The following is a 16,802-nucleotide window of genomic DNA, read 5'->3' on the forward strand; positions in this document are numbered from 1 at the left end:
AATGAATGAAGTTGTTGGGTAGGGATTGTCTGTTGCTGAATAGTACTTTCTAAGTGTTTAGTCCAGTGCTCTGCACGCAGTAAGCGCTCAATAAATACGATTGAATGAGTGAATGAATGAAGTGGTTGGGTAGGGATTGTCTGTCTGTTGCTGAATAGTACTTTCTAAGTGCTTAGTCCAGTGCTCTGCACACAGTAAGCGCTCAATAAATACGATTGAATGAATGAGTGAAGTTGTTGGGAAGGGATTGTCTGTTGCTGAATAGTACTTTCTAAGTGTTTAGTCCAGTGCTCTGCACACAGTAAGCGCTCAAAAAATACGATTGAATGAATGAATGAAGTTGTTGGGAAGGGATTGTCTGTCTGTTGCTGAATAGTACTTTCTAAGTGCTTAGTCCAGTGCTCTGCACACAGTAAGCGCTCAATAAATACGATTGAATGAATGAGTGAAGTTGTTGGGTAGGGAGTGTCTTGCTGAATAGTACTTTCTAAGTGTTTAGTCCAGTGCCCTGCACGCAGTAAGTGCTCAATAAATACGATTGAATGAGTGAATGAAGTTGTTCAGTAGGGATTGTCTGCCTGTTGCTGAATAGTACTTTCTAAGTGTTTAGTCCAGTGCTCTGCACACAGTAAGCGCTCAGTAAATACGATTGAATGAATGAAGTTGGGATGGGATTGTCTTGCTGAATAGTACTTTCTAAGTGTTTAGTCCAGTGCTCTGCACACAGTAAGCGCTCAATAAATACGATTGAATGAATGAATGAAGTTGTTGGGAAGGGATTGTCTGTCTGTTGCTGAATAGTACCTTCTAAGTTCTTAGTCCAGTGCTCTGCACACAGTAAGCGCTCAATAAATACGATTGAATGAATGAATGCTTCTCACGGCCTAGTCCAGCCACCCTGACCTGGGTCCATTCACTCATTCATTCAGTCGTATTTATTGAGCGCTTACTGTGTGAGGAACACTGTACTAAGCGCCTGGGAAGGACAAATCCAGGGTCCAGCCCCAGGGGACGGGGGTGGGCCGTCAGTCCGTCAGCCATTGACCCTTCCCTCCTGTGCCCTTCCCGGCAGGAACCTCGTCTTTAAACCCCGTGGGTGGCAATCCTTGGATGCACCGTCGAGATGCCCAGGGAAGACAGGGCGACCTGGAAATCCAACTACTTCCTCAAGATCATCGTAAGTAGCCACCGGCGCCTCCCAATCGATCAATCAGGCGCACTTAGCGAGCGCCTAGCTGTGCGAAGCATTTGGGAGAATTGGAATAATAATAATAATAATGATGACATTCATTAAGTGCTCACTGTGCAAAGCACGGTGTGCGGAATAATAATGATGATGGCATTCATTAAGTGCTCACTGTGCAAAGCACTGTGTGCGGAATAATAATGATGATGGTATTTACTAAGCGCTTACTATGTGCAAAGCACTGTTCTAAGCGCTGTGGGGGGGTACAAGGTAATCAGGTTGTCCCACTGGGGGCTTGCAGGCTTCATCCCTATTTTACAGATGAGGGAACTGCCGGAGAAGTGAAGTGATTTGCCCAAGGTCCCCCAGCTGACAATTGGTGGAGCCGGGATTTGAACCCATGACCTCTGACTCCAAAGCCCGGGCTCTTTCTCTTCTAGACTGTGAGCCCACTGTTGGGTAGGGACTGTCTCTATATGTTGGGGGACTCGGTTCCCTCATCTGGAAAATGGGGATTAAGACTGTGAGCCCGCTGTGGGACAACCTGATCACCTTGTAACCTCCCCAGCGCTTAGAACAGCGCTTTGCACATAGTAAGCGCTTAATAAATGCCATTATTATTATTATTATTATTAAATGGGATCTGGGCAGATCTGGGGGGTTTCCGGCATGTCTCTCTATTTTTAAACTGTTCATACCTGGAAGGACTGTAGCAGGTGCCTCCCCGCCTTGGCATTACTGAGAAGCAGCGTGGCTCAGTGGAAAGAGCCCGGGCTTTGGAGTCGGAAGTCATGGGTTCAAATCTCAGCTCTGCCCCTTGTCAGCTGTGTGACTTTGGGCCAGTCACTTCACTTCTCTGGGCCTCAGTTCCCTCATCTGTAAAAATGGGGATTAAAACTGTGAGCCCCCCCTGTGGGACAACTTGATCGCCTTGTAACCTCCCCAGCGCTTAGAACAGTGCTTTGCACATAGTAAGCGCTTAATAAATGCCATCATCATTATTACCACGAGAGAACCTCAGGTGCCTCGACCTTAAACGTCTGAAACCCAGGGCAGAGAGAACTTTTAATAAGTGATTTCCTCGCCCTCCCGGGCTTTTGACCTTATTCAATAGTATTTATTGAGCGCTTACTGTGTGCAGAGCACTGGACTAAGCGCTTGGGATGTCATGTTCGGTTTAGGGGTGCAGTTGGTAGCGATGGGACCGAATAACTCTGTGCCTTTCGCTCCCCACCTTAGCAGCAGGGGGTTGTTTTGCAGGAAACTGAGGGGTTTTGTTTTTTTTGTATTTGGAAATTACAAATTTTGTATTGTGGTATTTTGTATTTGTCGTATTTGGAAAGTATAAGCCTGTCTAGGTTATAACTTGACGGTGAGCAGGAAAGCGTGGCTCAATGGAAAGAGCACGGGCTTGGGAGTCAATCAATCGTATTTATTGAGCGCTTACTGTGTGCAGGGCACTGTACTAAGCGCTTGGGAAGTACAAGTTGGCAACATATAGAGACGGTCCCTACCCAACAGTGGGCTCACAGTCTAAAAGGGGGAGACAGAGAACAAAACCAAACATACTAACAAAGTATAATAAATAGAATAGATATGTACAAGTAAAATAGAGTAATAAATATGTACAAACATATATACAGGTGCTATGGGGAAGGGAAGGAGGTAAGACGGGGGGATGGAGAGGGGGACGAGGGGGAGAGGAAGGAAGGGGCTCAGTTGGGGAAGGCCTCCTGGAGGAGGTGAGCTGTCAGTAGGGCCTTGAAGGGAGGAAGGGAGCCAGCTTGGCAGATGGGCACAGGGAGGGCATTCCATGGGTAAAAATCCCGGCTCCACCAATTGTCAGCTGTGTGACCTTGGGCAAGTCACTTAGCTTCTCTGGGCCTCAGTTACCTCAACTGTAAAATGGGGACTGTGAGCCCCACGTGGGACAACCTGATCACCTTGCATCCCTCTCCAGCGCTTAGAACAGTGCTTTGCACAGAGTAAGCACTTACCAAATTATTATTATCATCATCTTAGACTGTGAGCCCGTTGTCGGGTAGGGACCGTCTATGTTGCCGACTTGTACTTCCCAAGCTCTTAGTCCAGTGCTCTGCACACAGTAGGTGCTCAATAAATGAATGTATATATGTTTGTACGTATTTATTACTGTATTTTATTTGTACATATTTATTCTATTCATTTTATTTTGTTATTATGTTTTGTTCCCGGCCCCCCCCCTTCTAGACTGTGAGCCCACCGTTGGGTAGGGACCGTCGCTATGTGTTGCCAGCTTGGACTTCCCAAGCGCTTAGTCCAGTGCTCTCAGTAAGCGCTCAGTAAATAGGGAAGGAAAGAACTCCAGCCTCTTTTGACGTTTGCCTTTTCTGCCTCAACTCCCTCTTGCGTGCTGCTCGTAGCAACTTCTGGATGACTACCCCAAGTGCTTCATCGTGGGCGCGGACAACGTGGGGTCGAAGCAGATGCAGCAGATCCGCATGTCCCTGCGGGGGAAGGCCGTGGTGCTGATGGGCAAGAACACCATGATGCGCAAGGCCATCCGCGGTCACCTGGAGAACAACCCTGCCCTCGAGAAGTAAATCCCGGGCTCCCCTTGGTGGGGTGGGGAAGAGGGGACCCACCCCAGGGCCTTCAACCCTGTTGGACCCCCGCGTGGATGTACATAATAATTTATTAAGCGCTTATTACGTGCAAAGCACTGTTCGAAGCGCTGGGGACGTTACAAGGTGATCAGCTTGTCCCACGGGGGGCTCACCGTCTTCATCCCCATTTTCCAGATGAGCTCACTGAGGCCCAGAGAAGTTTTGCCCAAAGTCACACAGCTGACCAGTAGCAGAGCCAGGATTTGAACCCCTCACCTCTGACTCCAAAGCCCGGGCTCTTTCCACTGAGCCACGCTGCTTCCCCGTACATCAATCAGTGGCATCCGTTGAGCGCTCACTGTGTGCGAAGCACCGTATTAAGCGCTTGGGTTCAAATTCCGGCTCTGCCACGTGTCTGCTGTGTGACCTTGGGCAAGTCGCTTCCCACAGCACCTGTATATATGTTTGTACATATTTATTACTCCATTTATTTATTTATCTTGTACATATCTTATTTTATTTTGTTACTATGTTTGGTTTTATTCTCTGTCTCCCCCTTCTAGACTGTGAGCCCACTGTTGGGTAGGGACTGTCTCTATGTGTTGCCGGCTTGTACTTCCCAAGCGCTTAGTACAGTGCTCTGCACACAGTAAGCGCTCAATAAATACGATTGATTGATTGATTGATTCTCTGAGCCTCAGTTCCCTCATCTGTAAAACGGGGATTAAGACTGTGAGCCCCACGTGGGACAACTTGATCACCTCGTATCTCCCCAGTGCTTAGAACAGTGCTTTGCACATAGTAAGCGCTTAACATATGCCATCATTATTATTATTATTATTATTATTATTATTATTATTGGGCAAATGCACTCTAATCGTAGCTCCCCGTCCAGAGGGGGAGACGGACATTAACGGCAATAAATGATTGGAGAAGCAGCGTGGCTCAGTGGAAATCAATCAATCAATCAATCGGATTTATTGAGCGCTTACTGTGTGCAGAGCACTGTACTAAGCGCATGGCTCAGTGGAAAGAGCCCGGGCTTTGGAGCCAGAGGTCATGGGTTCCAATCCCGGCTCCGCCAGTTGTCAGCTGGGGTGACTTTGAGCAAGTCACTTCATTCATTCATTCATTCATTCTTTCAATCATATTTATCGAGCGCTCACTCGTATTTATTGAGTGCTTACTGTGTGCAGAGCACTGTACTAAGCGCTTGGGAAGTACAAGTTGGCGACATATAGAGACGGTCCCTACCCAGCATTGGGCTCACAGTCTAGAAAGGGGAGAGAGAACAAAACATCTAGAAGGGGGAGAGAGAACAAAACACTTCTCTGTGTCTCACCTACCTCATCTGGAAAATGGGGATTAAGACTATGAGCCCCACGTGGGACAATCTGATCACCTTGTATCCCCCCAGTGCTTAGAACAGTGCTTGGCACATAGTAAGCGCTTAGCAAATACCATCGTTATTATTATTATTTACAGATGTGTATGTAAGTGCTGTGGGGCTGAGGGTGCAGTGAATACCAGGTGCCCAGAGGGCACAGAGTCAAGTGCGTAGATGCCCCAGGAAGGTGGGAGGGGAGAGGCGGTGGGGGAAAAAGAGGATTTAATCAGAAAAGGCATCTTGAAGGAGGTGGGTGGGTGTCTTCTCGTCCAGAGCCGCCGAGCTGGCCAGTTTCTCCCCGAGTGACTGTCTCCCACCCCCCACTCCGCCCCTTTTCTCTGCAGACTGCTGAACCACATTCGAGGGAACGTGGGTTTCGTGTTCACCAAGGAAGATCTGACGGAAGTTAGGGATATGCTGTTGGCCAACAAGGTAATAATAATAATAATTCAGGTATTTGATGATGATGATGGCATTTATTAAGCGCTATGTGGAAAGCACTATCCTAAGTGCTGGGGTGGTTACAAGGTGATCAGGTTGTCCCACGGGGGGCTCACAGTCTTCATCCCCATTTTCCAGATGAGGGAACTGAGGCCCAGTGAAGTGACTTGCCCAAAGTCACGCAGCTGGCGGAGCCGGGATTTGAACCCATGACCTCGGACTCCAAAGCCCGGGCTCCTTCCATTGAGCTTGTTAAGTCGGCAGCATATGGAGAAGGTCCCTACCCAGCAACGGGCTCACAGTTATGTTGCCAGCTTGTACTTCCCAAGCGCTTAGTACAGTGCTCTGCACACAGTAAGCGCTCAATAGATATGATTGAATGAAGGAATGAGTGCTTTATCTGTGCCAGGCACTGTACTAAGTGCTGGGGTGAATACAAGCAAATCGGGTCAGACACAGTCCCTGTCCCACGTGGGGCTGTCTCGAACCTCATTTTTACAGATCATCATCATCATCAATCGTATTTATTGAGCGCTTACTGTGTGCAGAGCACTGTACTAAGCGCTTGGGAAGTACAAATTGACAATATATAGAGACAGTCCCTACCCAACAGTGGGCTCACAGTCTAAAAGGGGGAGAGAGATGAGGTAGCTGAGGCCCAGAGAAGTGAAACAACTTGCCCAAGGTCCCACAGCAGAGGAGTGGTGGAGCCGAGATCGGAACCCGTGATCCGACTCTCAGGCCCGGGCCCTATCCACTATGCCGTGCTGATCCTCTGGGGAGGATCAGAGGGGAGGGCCGGTGGTGTTCCCTACTGCGTGGGGCTCATTCTTTCCATTCATTCATTCATTTAATTATATTTATTGAGTGCTTACTGTGTGCAGAGCACTGTACTAAGCGCTTGGGAAGTACAAGTCGGCAACCTATAGAGACAGTCTCTACCCAACAGTGGGCTCACAGTCTAGAAGGGGGAGACAAACAGAAAAACAAGTAGGCAGATGTCAATACCATCAGAATATATAGAATTATAGCTATGTACACATCATTAATAAATAGAATAGTAAATATGTACAAGTAAAATAGAGTAATAAATCTGTACAAACATATACAGGTGCTGTGGGGAGGGGAAGGAGAAAGGGCTAGGGGGATGAGGAGGAGGAGAGGGAAAAGGGGGCTCAGTGTGGGAAGGCCTCCTGGAGGAGGTGAGCTCTCAGGAGGGATTTGAAGGGAGGAAGAGAGCGAGCTTGGCCGATGGGCGGAGGGAGGGCATTTATTCATTCATTCATTTAATTATATTTAGTGAGTGCTTACTGTGTGCAGAGCACTGTACTAAGCGCTTGGGAAGTCCAAGTCAGCAACCTATAGAGACAGTCTACCCAACAGCGGGCTCACAGTCTAGAAGGGGGTGACAGACAACAAAACAAAATGTGTGGACAGGTGTCAAGTCATCAGAACAAATGAAATTAAAGCTAAAGGCACATCATTAACAAAATAAATAGAATAGTAAATATGGACAAGTGAGATAAATAGAGTAATAAATCTGTACAAACATATATAAGGGTGCTGTGGGGAGGGGAAGGAGGTAGGGCTAGGGGGATGGGGAGGAGGAGAGGAAAAAGGGGGCGCAGTGTGGGAAGGCCTCCTGGAGGAGGTGAGCGCTCAGCAGGGCCTTGAAGGGACGAAGAGAGCGAGCTTGGCGGAGGGGCAGAGAGAGGCCATTCCAGGCCCGGGGGAGGACGTGGGCCGGGGGTTGACGGCGGGACGGTTGAGCACGAGGCCCGGTGAGGAGAGGAGTGGAGGGTGCGGGCTGGGCTGGAGAAGGAGAGAAGGGAGGTGAGGGAGGAGGGGGTGAGGAGATGGACAGCCTGGAAGCCGAGAGTGGGTGGGGGGTGGGGGGGAATGGGCGTGGAACAGAACCACTGCCTGGATTGTCTTTGTCCAGAAACGCTCTGGGCATGTTACTCCCCTCCTCAAAAATCTCCAGTGGCTACCAATCAACCTGCGCATCAGGCAAAAACTCCTCCCCCTGGGCTTCCAGGCTGTCCATCCCCTGGCCCCCTCCTCCCTCACCTCCCTTCTGTCCTTCTCCAGCCCAGCCCGCCCCCTCCGCTCCTCCGCCGCTGATCTCCTCACCGTTAGGCCTCGCTCTCGCCCGTCCCGCCATCGACCCCCGGCCCACGTCCTCCCCCGGGCCTGGAATGCCCCCAATCCCTCTGCCCACCCGCCAAGCTCGCTCTCTTCCTCCCTTCAAGGCCCTGCTGAGAGCTCACCTCCTCCAGGAGGCCTTTCCAGACTGAGCCCCTTCCTTCCTCTCCCCCTCGCCCCCCTCTCCATCCCCCCCTTACCTCCTTCTCTTCCCCACGGCACCTGTATATATCTATATATGTTTGTATGTATTTATTATTCTATTTATTTTACTTGTACATATTCTATTTATTTCATTTTGTTAATATGTTTTGCTTTGTTCTCTGTCTCCCCCTTCTAGACTGTGAGCCCACTGTTGGGTAGGGACCGTCTCTAGATGTTGCCAACCTGTACTTCCCAAGCGCCTAGTCCAGTGCTCTGCACACAGTAAGCGCTCAATAAATATGATTGAAAGAATGAATGAATGAACCGGGCTCTGACTTCTCTTTGTCTTTTAGGTACCAGCCGCGGCCCGCGCCGGTGCCATCGCCCCTTGCGACGTCACTGTGCCGGCTCAGAACACCGGCCTGGGTCCCGAGAAGACCTCCTTCTTCCAGGCTCTGGGCATCACCACCAAGATCTCCAGGGGCACCATTGAAATCCTGGTGAGAGGGCAACGCAGTCGGGTTACACAGATGGGTGGGTGTCCGAATGGGCCGGAGGAAATCTGAGGTGGTAGGGATGGCTCCTTCTACAGCCCACCCTGCTCTGCTCCTCCGCCGCTGATCTCCTCACCGTTAGGCCTCGTTCTCGCCTGTCCCGCCGTCGACCCCCGGCCCACGTCATCCCCCGGGCCTGGAATGCCCCCAATCCCTCTGCCCATCCGCCAAGCTCGCTCTCTTCCTCCCTTCAAGACCCTACTGAGAGCTCACCTCCTCCAGGAGGCCTTCCCAGACTGAGCCCCTTCCTTCTTCTCCCCTTCGTCCCCCTCTCCATCCCCCCATTTTACCTCCTTCCCTTCCCCACAGCACCTGTATATGTTTGTACATATTTATCACTCTATTTTACCTGTACATATCTATTCTATTTATTTTATTTTGTTAGTATGTTTGGTTTTGTTCTCTGTCTCCCCCTTTTAGACTGTGAGCCCACTGTTGGGTAGGGACTGTCTCTAGATGTTGCCAACTTGGACTTCCCAAGCGCTTAGTACAGTGCTCTGCACACAGTAAGCGCTCAATAAATACGATTGATTGATTGAGGGATGACTGGAACACCCAAGTCCGGGCCGGCCATCTTGGGGAGGGGCTGGGCTGAAGCCCCTGGGTCAGATTCATGTTGGGGAGGGGGTCTCTTCTAGTGTCTTGTTGACCAGGAGATACAGAAAGCTAAGAGGATCCACGTGACCGCTGTCGCCCTTGGATAAGGGCTTCCTTCAAAGCCCTACTGAGAGCTCACCTCCTCCAGGAGGCCTTCCCACACTGAGTTTCCTCCTTCCTCTCCCCCTCCCCATCCCCCCCCACCTTACCTCCTTCCCCTCACCACAGCACCTGGATATATGTATATATGTTTGTACGGATTTACTGCTCATTTATTTTATTTGTAATAATAATAATGGCATTTATTACGCACTTGCTATGTGCAAAGCACTGTTCTAAGCGCTGGGGAGTTTACAAGGCGATCAGGTTGTCCCACGGGGGGCTCACAGTCTTCATCCCCATTTTCTAGATGAGGTCACTGGGGCCCAGAGAAGTGAAGTGACTTGCCCAAAGTCACACAGCTGACAAGGGGCGGAGCCGGGATTTGAACCCATGACCTTTGACTCCAAAGCCCAGGCTCTTTCCACTGAGCCATGCTGCTTCCCTACATATTTATTTTATTTCGTTAATATGTTTTGTTGTCTGTCTGCCCCTTCTCGACTGTGAGCCCACTGTTGGGTAGGGACCGCCTCTATATGTTGCCAACTTGCACTTCCCAAGCGCTTTATTTATTTTATTTGTAATAATAATAATAATAATGGTATTTATTAAGCACTTACCATGTGCAAAGCACTGTTCTAAGCGCTGGGGAGTTTACAAGGCGATCAGGTTGTCCCACGGGGGGCTCACAGTCTTCATCCCCATTTTCCAGATGAGGTCACTGGGGCCTAGAAAAGTGAAGTGACTTGCCCAAAGTCACACAGCTGACAAGGGGCGGAGCCGGGATTTGAACCCATGACCTCTGACTCCAAAGCCCGGGCTCTGTCCACCGAGCCATGCTGCTTCCCTACATATTCTATTTTATTTCGCTAATATGTTTTGTTGTCTGTCTCCCCCTTCTCGACTGTGAGCCCACTGTTGGGTAGGGACCATCTCTATATCATCAATCGTATTTATTGAGCGCTTACTGTGTGCAGAGCACTGTACTAAGCGCTTGGGAAGTACAAGTTGGCAACACATAGAGACAGTCCCTACCAACAGTGGCCTCACAGTCTAAAACTATGTTGCCAACTTGCTCTTCCCAAGCGCTTAGTCCAGTGCTGTGCACACAGTAAGTGCTCAATAAATACGACAGTGGATGAATGAATGAATAAGAGGTGGCTGATGATCTCTTGTCCTTCAGAGCGATGTGCAGCTGATCAAGACCGGAGACAAAGTGGGCGCCAGCGAAGCCACCCTGCTGAACATGTTGAACATCTCCCCCTTCTCCTTCGGCCTGATCATCCAGCAGGTGTTCGACAACGGCAGCATCTACAACCCCGAAGTGCTGGATATCACCGAGGACGCTCTGCACACTCGCTTCCTGGAGGTAAGCGCCGCCCGGGCCTGCTCGCCTCAAAAACTTCAGACCTCTCCCCCTCGTCCCCCTCTCCATCCCCCTCATCTTACCTCCTTCCCTTCCCCACAGCACCTGTATATATGTTTGTACAGATTTATTACTCTATTTATTTTACTTGTATATTTCTATCCTATTTATTTTATTTTGTTGGTATGTTTGGTTTTGTTCTCTGTCTCCCCCTTTTAGACTGTGAGCCCACTGTTGGGTAGGGACTGTCTCTAGATGTTGCCAATTTGTACTTCCCAAGCGCTTAGTACAGTGCTCTGCACACAGTAAGCGCTCAATAAATACGATTGATGATGATACTGTTGGGTAGGGACTGGCTCTATATGTTGCCAATTTGTACTTCCCAAGCACTTAGTACAGTGCTCTGCACATAGTAAGCGCTCAATAAATACGATTGATGATGATGATGTTGGGTAGGGACTGTCTCTATATGTTGCCAACTTGTACTTCCCAAGCACTTAGTACAGTGCTGTGCACACAGTAAGCGCTCAATAAATACAATTGATGATGATGATGTTGGGTAGGGACTGTCTCTGTATGTTGCCAATTTGTACTTCCCAAGCGCTTAGTACAGTGCTCTGTGCACAGTAAGCGCTCAATAAATACGATTGATGATGATGATGTTGGGTAGGGACTGTCTCTATATGTTGCCAATTTGTACTTCCCAAGCGCTTAGTACAGTGCTCTGCACATAGTAAGCGCTCAATAAATACGATTGATGATGATGATGTTGGGTAGGGACTGTCTCTATATGTTGCCAACTTGTACTTCCCAAGCGCTTAGTACAGTGCTCTGCACACAGTAAGTGCTCAATAAATACGATTGATGATGATACTGTTGGGTAGGGACTGGCTCTATATGTTGCCAATTTGTACTTCCCAAGCACTTAGTACAGTGCTCTGCACATAGTAAGCGCTCAATAAATACGATTGATGATGATGATGTTGGGTAGGGACTGTCTCTATATGTTGCCAACTTGTACTTCCCAAGCGCTTAGTACAGTGCTCTGCACACAGTAAGCGCTCAATAAATACGATTGATGATGATGATGTTGGGTAGGGACTGTCTCTGTATGTTGCCAACTTGGACTTCCCAAGCGCTTAGTACAGTGCTCTGTGCACAGTAAGCGCTCAATAAATACGATTGATGATGATGATGTTGGGTAGGGACTGTCTCTATATGTTGCCAATTTGTACTTCCCAAGCGCTTAGTACAGTGCTCTGCGCACAGTAAGCGCTCAATAAATACGATTGATGATGATGATGTTGGGTAGGGACTGTCTCTATATGTTGCCAATTTGTACTTCCCAAGCGCTTAGTACAGTGCTCTGCGCACAGTAAGCGCTCAATAAATACGATTGATGATGATGATGTGAGCTCACTGTTGGGTAGGGACTGTCTCTATAGGTTGCCAGCTTGGACTTCCCAAGCACTTAGTACAGTGCTCTGCACACAGTAAGTGCTCAATAAATACGATTGATTGATTGATCGATCGGCGGCATGGAGCGCTCGGGCTTCGGACAGTCTCGGCCTTTAAATCTGGACGACACTTGGCCAGGGCTGGAGGATCGTTTCCCGTTCTTAGAGTTGGAGGGGATTTGAATGTTGGCCTGAAGCTAATGGCGAAGGTGTTTTCGTAATAATGATGGTATTTTTTAAGCACTTACTATGTGCAAAGCACTGTTCTAAGCGCTGGGGGGGATACAAGGTGATCAGGTTGTCCCTTTGGGGGCTCACAGTCTTCATCCCCATTTTACAGATGAGGCAACTGAGGCACAGAGAATAATAATAATGTTGGTATTTGTTAAGCGCTAACTATGTGCAGAGCACTGTTCTAAGCACTGGGGTAGATACAAGGTGATCAGGTTGTCCCACGAGGGGCTCACAGTCTTCATCCCCATTTTCCAGATGAGGGAACTGAGGCCCAGAGAAGCAGCGTGGCTCAGTGGAAAGAGCCCGGGCTTTGGAGTCAGAGGGCATGGGTTCAAATCCCTGCTCCAACAATTGTCAGCTGTGTGACTTTGGGCAAGTCACTTCACTTCTCTGGGCCTCAGTTCCCTCATCGGGAAAATGGGGATGAAGACTGTGGGGCAACCTGATCACCTTGTAACCTCCTCAGTGCTTAGAACAGTGCTTTGCACATAGTAAAAAAAAAAAGTGACTTGCCCAAAGTCACCCAGCTGACAAGTGGTGGAGCTGGGATTTGAACCCATGACCTCTGACTCCAAAGCCCGGGCTCTTTCCACTGAGCCACGCTGCTTCTCTAATAGTAGTGGGGTATTTGGACTTTGGACTGTGAGCCCACTGTTGGGTAGGGGCTGTCTCTATATGTTGCCAACTTGTACTTCCCAAGCGCTTAGTACAGTGCTCTGCACACAGTAAGCGCTCAATAAATACGATTGATTGATTGATTTGCTCAGTGTTTACTCTGGGCCAAGCACTGACATAAGAGGTGGGACCGATATAAGGAGATCAGGTTGGATACAGTCTGTGTCCACACATGGAGCTCCGTTAATAATAACAATAATAATAATAATAATTGGCATTTGTTAAGCACTTACTGCAAAATCAGTAAACCAGTCACATTTATTGAATGCTTCAATAATAATAATAATAATAATTGGCATTTGTTAAGCACTTACTGCAAAATCAGTAAACCAATCACATTTATTGAATGCTTCATGCAGAGTGCTTGTAATAATAATAATAATAATGACATTTATTAAGCACTTACTATGTGCAAAGCACTGTTCTAAGCGCTGGGGAGGATACAGGGTGATCAGGTTGTCCCATGTGGGGCTCACAGCCTTCATCCCCATTTTACAGATGAGGGAACTGAGGCCCAGAGAAGTTAAGTGACTTGCCCAAGATCACACAGCAGTTAAGGGAGAGGAAGTACAGGTACTGAAGCTCCCATTTTACAGAGGAGGAAACTGAGGCCCGGAGGAGGGAGGCCACAGGTCAACAAAGCTGCAGGGCTGGGATTAGAAGCCCGCTAACGTTTCTTCTCTCCACAGGGCGTCCGTAACGTGGCCAGTGTCTGTCTGCAGATTGGCTACCCGACAGTTGCTTCTGTGCCCCATTCCATCATCAACGGGTACAAGCGTGTCCTGGCCGTGTCTGTGGAGACCAATTACACCTTCCCACTTGCCGAAAAGGTAAGAGAATAAAAAATCCGGGCCAGAGTGGGGCTGACTTGCACTTCCCAAGCGGTTAGTACAGTGCCCTGCACACAGTAAGCGCTCAATAAATACGATTGATTATGTTGCCAATTTGTACTTCCCAAGCGCTTAGTACAGTGCCCTGCACACAGTAAGCGCTCAATAAATACGATTGATTGATTATGTTGCCAATTTGTACTTCCCAAGCGCTTAGTACAGTGCCCTGCACACAGTAAGCGCTCAATAAATACGATTGATTGATTATGTTGCCAATTTGTACTTCCCAAGCGCTTAGTACAGTGCCCTGCACACAGTAAGCGCTCAATAAATACGATTGATGATGTGGGAAATGCTTTGAGGCTCCTTACAACGTGCCAAGCATCACCAGGATAGTTACAAGATAAGACCAAGATGGAGCCGAGACCTTCCCAGTCCCCCAAAGGGGCTCAGCCTGAGGCAGGGAAAACAGATTAAATCATTCCATCGTATTTATTGAGCGCTTACTGGGTGCAGAGCACTGGACTGAGCGCAACAGCGGGCTCGCAGTCTGAGCCCACTGTTGGGTAGGGACTGTCTCTATATGTTGCTAACTTGTACTTCCCAAGCGCTTAGTACAGTGCTCTGCACACAGTAAGCGCTCAATAAATACGATTGATTGATAGAAGGGGCAGACAGACAACAAAACACATTAACAAAATAGAATATGTACAAATAATAGAGTAATAAATACGTACAAACATATACATAGATACAGGTGCTGTGGGGAGGGGAAGGAGCTATATGCACATGATTAATAGAGTAATAAATATGTTCAAATATACATCGCTCTGCACACTGTAAGTGTTCAATAAATAGCACTGATTGATTGCCTGTACTTCCCAAGCGCTTAATACAGTGCTCTGCACATAGTAAGCGCTCAATAAATACGATTGCTGATGATGATGATGATGATTGCCTAATGCAGTCCAGCTGGATGCCTGCTCACCTGCAGGCCGCAAATCTCTGAAGAAGGGGATCGAACTTTCCTCAGGGATCCTGTGACATCCCCTGGGATCCTCACTCATCCCCTCCCATTCCTGGAAGCGCTTAGTCCAGTGCTGTGCACACAGTAAGCGCTCAATAAATACGACTGAATGACGGCTCTTCCAAAGCCAGCAGCAGTACACCAGGGGTGTGGGGGGGATGGCAGGATTAGAACCCACGACCTTTGGGCGCCCAGGCGGTAGCCACTGCGCCATGCTGCTTCCTGACTGTGAACGCCGTCAGATATTTTGTCCCCATTTTACAGATGAGGAAACCGAGGCCCGGGAAAGTTACGTGACTTGCCCAGAGTCCCATTGTCCAGAGGTTCAGTGGGGTAGAATTTGGTGTGCTGATGAATCTCTGTGCCTTTTTTTTTAATGGCATTTATTAAGCGCTTACTAAGTGCAAAGCACTGTTCTAAGCACTGGGGAGGTTACAGGGTGATCAGGTTGTCCCACGGGGGGCTCACAGTCTTAAGCCCCATTTTACGGATGAGGCAACTGAGGCCCTGAGAAGTGAAGTGACTTGCCCAAAGTCACCCAGCTGACAATTGGTGGAGCCGGGATTTGAACCCATGACCTCTGACTCCAAAGCCCAGGCTCTTTCCACTGAGCCACGCTGCTTCTAGAAGCAGTCTAGAGGGGGGAGACAGACAACAAAACAAAACATGTGGACAGGTGTCAAGTTGTCAGAATAAATAGAAATAAAGCTAGATGCACATCATTAACAAAAATCATTCATTCAGTCGTATTTATTTAGCGCTTACTGTGTGCAGAGCACTGTACTAAGCGCTTGGGAAGTACAAGGTGGCAACATTCAGTCATTCAATCATTTTATTGAGTGCTTACTGTGTGCAGAGCACTGTACTAAGTGCTTGGGAGGTCCAAGTTGGCAACATATAGAGATGGGCCCTACCCAACTGTGGGCTCACAGTCTAGAAGGGGGGGACAGAGAACAAAACAAAACATTAACAAAATAAATAGAATAAATATGTACAAATAAAATCAATAAATAAATACAGTAATAAATACGTACAAACATATACAGGTGCTGTGCAGCTTGGCTCAGTGGAAAGAGCCCGGGCTTTGGAGTCAGAGGTCAAGGGTTCAAATCCTGGCTCTGTCAATTGTCAGCTGGGTGACTTTGGGCAAGTCACTTCACTTCTCTGGGCCTCAGTTTCCTCATCTGTAAAATGGGGATTAAGACTGTGAGCCCCTTGTGGGACAACCTGATTGCTTTGTAACCTCTCCAGCGCTTAGAACAGTGCTCTGCACATCGCGCTTAATAAATGCCGTTATTATTATTATATACAGGTGCTTTGGGGAGGGGGAGAGGAAGGAGAATAGAATAGAATAAATAGAATAGTAAAATAAACAGAGTAATAAATCTGTACAAACATATATACAGGTGCTGTGGAGAGGGGAAGGAGGTAGGGCTGGGGGGTGGGGAGGAGGAGAGGAAAAAGGGGGCTCAGTCTGAGCACACACAGTGCTCTGAGGTGGCCACTGGACCCCATGGCTCAGTGGAAAGAGCCCGGGCTTTGGAGTCAGGTCGTGGGTTCGAATCCCAGCTCCTCCACGTGTCTGCTGTGTGACCTTGGACAAGTCACGTCTCTGCACCTCAGTGACCTCATCTGTAAAATGGGGATTAAGACTGTGAGCCCCCCGTGGGGCAACCTGATCACCTTGCATCCCCCCCAGCGCTTAGAACAGTGCTTTGCACATAGTAAGCGCTTAACAAATGCCACCATCATCATCATCACCACCACCTGCTCTGTTCCCAGCTAACCCGCCCCTCTCTCACACAGGTCAAGGCCTTCCTCGCCGACCCTTCGGCCTTCATAGCCGCAGCCCCGGTGGCGGCGGCCAAACCGGCCGCTCCGGCCGCCGCCGCCGCCGCCTCCGCCCCGGCCAAAGTTGAAGCGAAGGAAGAGTCGGAGGAATCCGACGAGGACATGGGATTCGGCCTCTTCGACTAACCCACGACAGACCGTTGCCACCGGTTTGCCAAGAGAAACAAAGGGAATAAAGCGCTCGTTGCCTTCTGCCTCCGGCCTCTGTTTCTGGGGTACAGTGC

The 16,802-nt window shown here is 48.8% G+C and overlaps 1 protein-coding gene across 1 annotated transcript; it reads left to right on the forward strand.

Annotated features, from left to right (window-relative positions):
- The first annotated feature begins 1,072 nt into the window (after positions 1 to 1,072).
- Positions 1,073 to 16,772, forward strand: RPLP0 (ribosomal protein lateral stalk subunit P0). Its single transcript, XM_038762920.1, has 7 exons — positions 1,073 to 1,177; positions 3,589 to 3,764; positions 5,503 to 5,590; positions 8,242 to 8,388; positions 10,322 to 10,507; positions 13,560 to 13,700; positions 16,534 to 16,772. The coding sequence occupies exons 1-7, from the start codon at positions 1,124 to 1,126 to the stop codon at positions 16,702 to 16,704; spliced, it is 963 nt and encodes a 320-aa protein (XP_038618848.1). The 5' UTR covers positions 1,073 to 1,123; the 3' UTR covers positions 16,705 to 16,772.
- The last annotated feature ends 30 nt before the right edge of the window (positions 16,773 to 16,802 follow it).

This window comes from Tachyglossus aculeatus, chromosome 21 (assembly GCF_015852505.1).
Source record: "Tachyglossus aculeatus isolate mTacAcu1 chromosome 21, mTacAcu1.pri, whole genome shotgun sequence".
Taxonomy (NCBI): domain Eukaryota; kingdom Metazoa; phylum Chordata; class Mammalia; order Monotremata; family Tachyglossidae; genus Tachyglossus; species Tachyglossus aculeatus.

What these genes read in the sequence shown, in the direction of transcription:
- RPLP0 (XM_038762920.1), top strand. Translation starts at nt 1,124, where the DNA reads ATGCCCAGGGAAGACAGGGCGACCTGGAAATCCAACTACTTCCTCAAG. An exon ending in AACAACCCTGCCCTCGAGAA is followed by an intron (nt 3,765 to 5,502) that starts GTAAATCCCGGG and finishes TTTTCTCTGCAG; the next exon opens with ACTGCTGAACCACATTCGAG. An exon ending in TGCACACTCGCTTCCTGGAG is followed by an intron (nt 10,508 to 13,559) that starts GTAAGCGCCGCC and finishes TTCTCTCCACAG; the next exon opens with GGCGTCCGTAACGTGGCCAG.